The 9,198-nt window shown below is 35.9% G+C and overlaps 1 protein-coding gene across 2 annotated transcripts; it reads right to left on the bottom strand.

Moving 5' to 3' along the window:
* Nucleotides 1-2,668: 2,668 nt before the first annotated feature.
* Nucleotides 2,669-6,087, bottom strand: LOC140354101 (uncharacterized). Of its 2 annotated transcripts, XM_072438945.1 has the most exons (4): nt 5,969-6,087; nt 5,264-5,596; nt 4,813-4,941; nt 2,669-3,041 (listed from the first exon to the last, which is right to left on the bottom strand). In XM_072438945.1, exons 1-4 carry the CDS (start codon nt 6,051-6,053, stop codon nt 2,884-2,886), a joined length of 705 nt encoding a protein of 234 aa, XP_072295046.1. In that variant the 5' UTR covers nt 6,054-6,087; the 3' UTR covers nt 2,669-2,883. The 2 variants fall into 2 exon arrangements, with proteins under 2 accessions (XP_072295046.1, XP_072295047.1); XM_072438946.1 differs by lacking the exon at nt 5,264-5,596 and having other exon boundaries at nt 2,671-3,041; nt 5,969-6,081.
* Between the last annotated feature and the right edge of the window lie 3,111 nt (nt 6,088-9,198).

Raw genomic sequence — 9,198 nt, 5'->3', positions numbered from 1 at the left:
ATCTAGGTGGCTTGGGAATGGCACAAATAGAGAGAGGATTCACGGGTCAATTAAAAAATACCTTAATTTATATTGTAACACGAGGCACAAACATGAAAACAGGCAAAAAAATGACTTTACAGTACAAGTTAGCTCAAAACTAATAACAAATCACTGCTTATGAAAGTCATTTAACAACATTCTTATAGTTATTTTTTTATTTTCCTTACTCCACTAACGCTCAAAGTGTTGAGAAATGATGGTGCACACACTATCTGTCACCGCCACCTCTCGCCCCGTAACCCCAGAGTATGTGAGGCATGTCCCAGTAGTGTGACCCTCGTGTGAGCAGTGACAGTTAAAGTTGGGCAATCCCTGGGAGCATGCACACACACCTCTGCTGCTTCATCTGCTGCTGCTGCTCTGAACCAGGGCCCTGTCACGAGCATAAATTCTCACCATTCGCTGCACTTAAATCCACGAGTATCACGTTTAACCCCAGAGTTCAAATTAAGCTCACCACAGGCTTAAAATACACCAGCGCACGCAACACTTATAGATGTTTTGTTGTGAGAACAGGAGCCTGTAATCACCTATGAAAGAGGGAAAGGTGCAAATGATATGACGTACAGCAGTAGAGGTGGGCAATTTATCGAAATGTAGACAATATCAGGAATGTTGTTTTGAAGTTGGGATGTCAGGATTATTATTAGATTAATAAATAATCGGGTTTATTTAGGTCACAATATAATTGTAAAGTCTGAAAAATGATAATAGTGACATTTTTAGACGCTTGATTTTAGCCTTATTTGTTTTTATCATTCAATTTATAGAAAAGTTAACATTTTCAAACTAAAAAAGCTGTTTTTTGGTTCAATTAAAAGAAATGTGACCATTTTATAGGCAGATTTAAGTCATTTCTGCTCAGCCTTTACTAAAAAAAGTAAACCTAATTGTCAAATTAAACATTTAGAATGTTTGATTTCATAAAGCAGGTCACATATTGAGGGGTGGTAATGTGTTAAGAAAACAAGAAGGACAATTTTGCATTTTATTGTCATTTTGTTCATGATTTTAATAATTGTGAATATTCTCACAATAATTGTTAGGCTAAAATTTGAACATTTTAACATCAAGTTTATCGGTATAGTAAGAAAAGCTACGAAAAGAGCTGATAAAATAATAAGAAGTTAGATTATCATAAAGAATATTGATATTACAGCACTTTTGTGATCCATTTAGCATTTGCATGATACATTTAAAGACATGTTCTAACACATTTCAGTTAGATTGACATAATATAATCTGAATATCATTATCGGGATACTCGGGATACAAAAAATAAATCAAGATATTCATTTTTATCAGTATCGCCCACCTCTGTGATACAGCCTCATACGTTTGAATCCTTTGCACACAACTTACATTCAAATAAACTCACAACACTGCCTTATAAACGTGTACCTACACAAAACTAACAACAACAAAATATGAATACAACATTTCTTTCACATAATACTAATAATAAGAGTGCTTTTAATAGTAAATCCAAAGACGTTGCATAGTTAAATATAATAGCTGATAAATCATTAATGAATTAGTCACCGATGAGCTGTGATAATGATCAAACAGGGATTAACCATGAAAGTCAAACAGGTTACTACATTAACCTATGCAATACATACTAGATTACACGTATATGGTTTGTCTGACACAAATTACAACATTTTCTCCACAAACCTGCGCGTTGTTACCAAAAGTCTTTTGTTTACGCGTCTCTCTCCCAGACTGCTGAGGATTCCCTGAATGATTCAGGCAGCATGCACACTTCATTAGTGACTCGAGCCTGGAAGTAGTAAGTTGTTGTTCCTAAACAGCGTCCTAACACAGCTCAGTCACACTTTGAGCTGCTATTAATAGTCGAGGAAATCAATAATATCATGCAGAGAATTCACAGTGCACTTGTCCCTCCATTTAAGGTCCACAAATCCCCAATTCCAAAGCCACGGGGAAAGAAATCCTACGTTTTAATTCTCTGGACAGACCTGAACATGCAATAGGTCAGTGCTTCACATTCAAAGTAAGTAGTTTGCGGTTGTAGTACTCACCAAGAAGTTATAGATCCATAAAGAAAGCGTTTTGTCGCCTCCACCTGCGCCGCGGTGAACGGTGCGCTCCGGACCGCGGGGAGCGTCTCTCTCTCTCCCCGCACACAACGGGAGGCTGCGCCCGGTCACGTGACACCGAGCTGCACCTTTCTTTAAATACCACGAACCAATCAGAAAGCAGCAGGGGGAGCTTTGTTTGGTTACCTTTGCTGTTAAGTAGGGCATGGATCTATTATAATGTCGGGTTAGGGTTGGTTGATAAAAGAAAGTCACGTTGACCTGCTTGGTTTTTTTGTGTTTTTTTAAAAGAACTACGTTAGTGTCTCTAGAGAGGTTACCAAGCCGCCCTACACGAATATAAAGTCTATTAAAATGTGTAATTAGACTAGAAGCCGTTCCAATTAAAATTAATTCCTGAAATTGGCTATAGGCATGTTTAATAATAACACACAAAAAACGCAATCATGGAAAAATATTATATTATTTATTGTGTAGCCTTTGTTTTTTCAGAATATATTACAAATGTGCATTACTGGGGACACATACAAGACACTGGTAAGAATGGGACTAATAGAGACATATGCAAGGCTTTGTTTAATCGTTTCCCAACTGTGTCCAACATATTTCTTGATAATAAAAAAAATAATAAACTGTGCATTACTATGAGAATGCGTGACTTCTAACACCTCGTGACCTCCCTCTTGTGGCTAAAGAGGGAACAAAAGTAAAGTGAAACTGTACAGTATATTACATAGCTACATTTGAACAGAGCTTTAAGGTAATGTTATTGAAGTGGTCAGATTCTCCTGCTCGGCTCGTATCTCTTGCCCACGTCTGGTGTGCGCAGGTTCTGGTAGGACGAGTCCATCTTCAGGCTGTTGTCTGTGGGACTTGGTCTTGGAGAGGGCTGTTTGCTGCTGTGGTGAGTGTTGGCATAGACCGGGTCTTCTGAATCTGAAAAACATAAAGTCAAAAAGATGTGCTGAGCAATTTATTGACTAGGCTGTCCATTTATTGACTTGTGACTCATTGTGCTTTATATTATGTTCAGTCTTTTAATATGTAAAAAAACTGGTCCTACTGAATAAAACAAGTAGTAAGTCATGCAGGCATTTGTTTTATTTTATTTTGTTTAACCAAACCACATTTTACCCTCCATCACTTTCCGTCAGCAGCAAGGTGGCATGTACATTCAACTGTATGTAGGCCATATATTTCCACATCTACGGTGCAATGCTAAGCCCAAATGTGAAAATATTAAACTGTGATTCACTGTAAATGTACATATTTCTCAGGTGTTAAGGTTAGTTACATTAGAATACTCCATATGGCTAACTATAATGTCTTTCTTATTTTGCTTATGTTTAGGATTGGATTAGCCAATATATATATGCACTATATACACACACACACACACACACACACACACACACAGTATGCCATTGTACTTGTAAGTACAAACGCCTCTGCAATAACAAAACCCACAGTTGATTGTATTGTATTACGGAATTTAAAATGTTAATGATAATTAAAATACTGCAAAATAAATTATACAAATTCTGCAAAAAGAGCTGACAAACAAGGGAAGGCCTGCTCAATAATATATTCAGTTTTACAAAGGCACATTGTGACAATGCAAAACAAATATGACTCAATCCTTTTTGCCATCATCGCCCACTTCTAATTGTTTTATTATTGTTTTTGTGAGGACTCAAAATAAGATCTGAGGAGGCGTTAAAACCTCAAAACAGAGTCAACTTGTATTCATTTTTCTCAATTCTCTTTTTTCTATAAATGTGTTTAGCCATATCTTTTGTCTGAATTTCCTTTGCATTAATAAAAAAAAAAATGTTTTAGCTCGGTATGACTTGAAACCACAGTGTCAGTGTCTAAAGAGTTCTCATGCTGTGCAGTCTAACCACAGACCAGCATTTTATCAGTCCATCTGCAACTGCTGTATTGTTTGACACATGCAAAATCTATGTACTATCAGAGGCTTCAGATGTATTTGTTTCTGCTCGTGGAGACTTTACGGTTATTGATTTACAAAAGCACTTAACCTTAATTCAGTAATTTTCAATTTAAACAGTGTTTAATGTTTTCATGCAGAAATATAAATTTAAATATTTTACAGGGTACATGTGCATGTACTTTTTGGTACATTGGCTATTGTCCTTAAAGCTCCAGTATTAGGAAAAAAAATAAATAGCCTTAAAAAAAGAAAAAGAAAAAAGAGAATATAACCTTTATTGTTCCTATGTAGAACATTGTGGTTTTAAATTTATTTAAGCAGGAGAGTCCAATTGAAAACCTCTTTTTAAGGGAGTCTTAGCCAAGAAAAGTAGTTGGATCAAAATCCAAAGTGTATGTGAAGCCCTGTAATGTTACTGTTTTGGTCATACAAAATACTTTAGCAAGAGCACAAGTGATGGAGACAATAAGTAGACACAATGTGTTAAGAATAGCAGTTATTTAAAAAACTAAAATGTATATACTGAACAAAACTGTGCAATTGTAACTGAACTGTACTGTATGTCTTGTGTACTGTAAGTTATAGGTTGGTTGAATGCTTATTTCCCCAGTTTACTGTGATTAGTTGTTGCTTCTTTGAGGTGTGCGACTGAGGACTTAGTAGATAAGTAAATGGTAAAGGTAGTTCTATTAATAATATATGTTCATAGTTATATTCTCTGAGTGTTAGTCTAAAAGTGGTGGAGTGCCTCACCTCTTTGTCTGCGCTGTCTCCTTCTCAGCAACAAACACACAATCACCAAAATAATTAAAACGAGCCCCGAAACTCCAGCCGCAATCCACATCCACCAGTCAATCCACACAAAGGCAGGCTTCTTGGGAGCTGGAAAATCAAGAAACAAATTAGTTTTAACTATTGATACTATTACATTATTCACATGATACAATACAATACAATACACAATACAAAAAAGCACTGCCTCTAAATCTATTGCACCAACAGTAGGGTAATGTTAACCAAGTTTCTATGTAGAAGATGCATTGACGCACCTTGTGCAGTTTGTGAAGTAATATCCAATAAAGTTTTATCTGTCACAAACAAAGCAAAATTAATCTTAACTTAGAATCTCTGTACAGGCCAAATTACTTCTACAATTTAGTGACCCTCTCTGCTTTGAAGGACCAGTATTTCGAAAAGCACTTACCGACTACTAGGTGTGTCCAGTTACTGTAATTAGTAGAAAGAATTGGAATGTCATCCCTCACACTGCAGTAGTACCATCCACTGTCATTCTGAGAAACATTGTTAAGATGTAGCTCTGGTGTTGTTTTAGATTTTGTTATTTTATTGGAGTCATTTTTGCAGCCTGTTTTGGAGGGCCCACTCCTGTCGAAGCACCAACTATAACGACAACGATTTGAACAGTTGACCCCTACGCTGCAATGGAGAGACACAGATGACCCTTCAGTAATGTATTTTCTTTTTTCTTCTTCATCCACTGTGATCTTTAGGGATGTGGAGGAGACCATTCCTGTTACTGGAAATTTAAACAAACACAAAATGTGTTAATGTGAGTGTCACGCTTTAGGATTAAAATCACATTGTTTTATGAATTTATTGTCTAATACTATGTAAATATAGAAACAGAAACACAAAAATGTGCAATGCAAAGTTAACCACTAGTTTTATATTAATTTGTATAAATCTGTTTTATCTTCATGACAATAACGGTGCTAATTTATTGCTGTAGTAATTACGGCGTGTTATTCTAAACAAGTCTTACCACAAAAGATTGACTCGTCTGCATTTTAGCAAAGTTTTTTTTTTTTTCCACAATAGTCTAACCTATCAAAATAGTGTACAATATTAAGTTTATTTTTTTTGTTTGACATCAAGGAAAGTCACCGACCTGTTAACAGCAGCCAAATTTCCATTGTATCACATGTGACGGTCTTCCTCTCAGACTCTGTAGCTATGATGAGAAAGCGCTGCATGAAGAGGTTTAGTGGGAGGGGGAGGAGCGCTCTCAAAATGACTGCAACAAGCTGAACATATATATTGTTACGTCTTAGAGCAGTTATGTGCAGAGTTTTTTGTTTACATTTTGAAACCATATTAAAGTAAATTGAGGACAAGGGGAACAAAACTAAATCTTATAACCTTTAACTCTTAGACTAAATCAGAAGTAAAGCAGAATGTAACATAATGACAAGGTTTATCTGCAGGACTAATTACTGTGGGACTAAAACATTTTCAGAACTCATCCAGTACAAATCCAAGAGGACCAAGACTAGACCAGGTCTTAACTGAGACTGAGTAAACCAGATACACCGTGGAAGTAAGATAAAACCACCACTTAAACAGTACTAGACAAACAGTACTAGCAATCTAGACATGCCTAAACAAAACAGCACCAACAGAAAGCAACCACAAGTGAGAACCTCTGGAATCACTTTCTAGTGAAAAGTCCATTAAGTAAGAACTCATGAAACTGCGGAGTATCGTCGTCTTAGCCGGAGATCGTCACGTTATCCCAGCGGACATCCTAAGGAAAACGCAAAGTTTGACATGGTCTATAGGAGATCTTCTACTGAGAGTGTTTTTCAAACTTCCTATAAGTGATCTGTTCTTTTCTTCTGTGTCTACCTCTGTATCTACCTGCGTTGCATCAATGAAATTTCCCCATGTGGGACAATAAAGGAATATCTTATCTTATCTTATTACCATAAATTACTTGAAACAACAATGACAGACTTGTAGACACCAATGTGGCTTTTGGGGCCCAGGTGCTAAACACAGATCGTCATCATCCTCTGTAACCCTGGCACGAGGGCTTGGTTTCCTGTGTGAAAACTATTTTAAATACCGGTTTTCCTAGCGTTTCTGAGTCAAAGTCAATTTGGCAAAATGGTTACAATGGTCATATGGTCAATCCAAGGTGAGGATCAAAAGATAAAACACTAATTTTCTGTGCATTTAACAGCTGTAAGATTCAAAGACGTTTTTTCCTAAGTTATCTGTTTTTATTATTATACTGCTGTTCCTACTCTGTCTAATCTGTGTTGCAACATTGAAATTTTCCCATTGTGGAACAAATAAAGGTTACCTTATCTTATCTTATCTTGCCTCCTAAAAGTAATACTTAATAATAGCAGTATGAAGTAACAACATAATAGCAGTAGATCTAACCTGTATTGCAGAACTCTAAGTTTTGTTGTAATAAATCAAATCTCATATATACATGTCATAATGTGGTCTGAAAGTGACTTAATTGTTTTCTAAAATGGAACAGAAAAACTGAACTGAATCCCTAACTAACCCTACCGTATGTAGTGCGCAGAACTTGCAGCAAGAACACCCTCGAAGGCCTTTGCTATGTCAAAGATGTGTGCATTTATACATATACATAGGTATAACTTTTGTTGTGAACTACTATTGCCTCATATACTCCTCTGAAGTAAGCCGAATTCCAAGTAATACTGAAATTAAAATCTGCACACAGTCACTGCTAATATCTGGTTGTGTTTTATAACTATATTATCTATACAGTTAAGAGTATTTTCTCCTCTCAACACAAGGGTTACACATCAAACAATCTAAATAATCACATCAATAAATATAATAAAGCACGAAGCACGTTCAATTAAAACATGCCAAGTTCAGTGGTTTTAGGGCTTGTGCAGAGCCTTCAACATAATCTAATACTGGTAATTAAGATGACAATCAAAAAATAAGAAACGTTTTATCCAACATACATATTTATAGCTTTCCATTCATTTATTCTCTTTACTATTTAAGTGGCTAAAAACAACAACAGTACTTCTGGATGAAGATGCATGTGTGTATCTGTGGGAGGTGTTTGTGGGTGAGATGGTTGTGGGTGAGATATGGGCAGGTGGGATGGTTTCTAATGCACTTTGTGTTACATTTATGCATGAAAAGCACTTTGTAAATAAACATGATTGATTGATTGATTGATTGATTGATCAATATTATTATTACTATTATAACTTGTTTGTTTGGTTGGTACAGTGCATCTTAATTAACATACATGATACACATGCTGTACACACGCTAGATTGTAGCCGTGGGCTAATCTCCTTCCACATTTACTCTCTCAAACACACTCTCACTGTTGCACCTGGTATTATTTGGTCTTAAGTCCTAACCAGGCCCAAGCCTGCCAAGATTTGAGATCGAGCATTGACTGTTTGACCACCACTTTTGTGACCTTTAGGAAGCAAGACTGGTGGTGTTCTGGCAATGATGTCATTCTGAAAGTGGTTGCATGTAAATCTATGAAAACAAATGCAGCAGAATTTATTTAATAAAACCACATGGTCAATTTATGGGGCGATAGTTGTTTGGGTCACTGGATCCACTTTTATTCAGTGGGAAAACTTCAATACAGCTTTCCACACATTAGGAATTTGACCTGACAAAAGATTGAATTTAAAAATGTATCACAGCCAAGAGCAGATATTTGTAAAAGCTTTGGCGGTCATTTTAGCTTTTCTAGGATTGAATGCAAAAGATTTGTGTTTTACGGTAACTGCTGCTGTAGTTTTACTTGACTCAACTTAACCACACCATAAATTCAAGAGGAAGTGCAATGTGGGCCTTGTACATTTGCAGTTGAGGTGATATGTCCCTCAACAAACCCTTTGTCTGCACACAGTGCACAGCCGTCCGACTAATGTAATCACATTAATAACCTAAGTAGGCTTCTCCATTTAATCCTTATGTGAGCCTTTCACTGTCATGCAAATTCATGCAAGAATTTTTGCATTTATTTTTATCACTTTTCTAGAAATTATATAGTAGATGATGAGACAATAATTACATACACTCTTATATATAATGATTTCAGACTACATAACATTATAATATAACAATATATATAACAGTATAACAATATTGTGCAATGAATAATCTATTTGACTGTTATTTATGTAAGAACAGAGGTGGGTAGTACTTTTTAAAGAAATTGTACTTTTCTAACAATACTCTTCCCACTGTATTTTACCGATATTAAATTATTTGAACATTTGTGTGCACCGCTCCCTCAGATATGATTTAGTTTTTCTAATTTTTGTGGTCTATCCTTTGAAAACACCAGATCATGTGCAATATTTAAAA

Source organism: Eucyclogobius newberryi, unplaced genomic scaffold, assembly GCF_026437365.1.
Source record: "Eucyclogobius newberryi isolate DKJ021-1_F unplaced genomic scaffold, fEucNew1.0.hap1 SCAF_9, whole genome shotgun sequence".
Lineage (NCBI taxonomy): Eukaryota > Metazoa > Chordata > Actinopteri > Gobiiformes > Gobiidae > Eucyclogobius > Eucyclogobius newberryi.
Note: the sequence above shows the minus strand (reverse complement) of the source record. Positions and strands in the feature narration are given on the sequence as shown.

Excerpts from the sequence above, each read along its gene's own strand:
- LOC140354101 (XM_072438945.1), bottom strand. The coding sequence starts at position 6,053 with ATGCAGCGCTTTCTCATCATAGCTACAGAGTCTGAGAGGAAGACCGTC. Across the intron at positions 5,597-5,968 it reads AATTTGGCTGCTGTTAACAG|TAACAGGAATGGTCTCCTCC; the intron begins GTCGGTGACTTT and ends TTAAATTTCCAG. Across the intron at positions 4,942-5,263 it reads CTGGACACACCTAGTAGTCG|CTCCCAAGAAGCCTGCCTTT; the intron begins GTAAGTGCTTTT and ends TTGATTTTCCAG.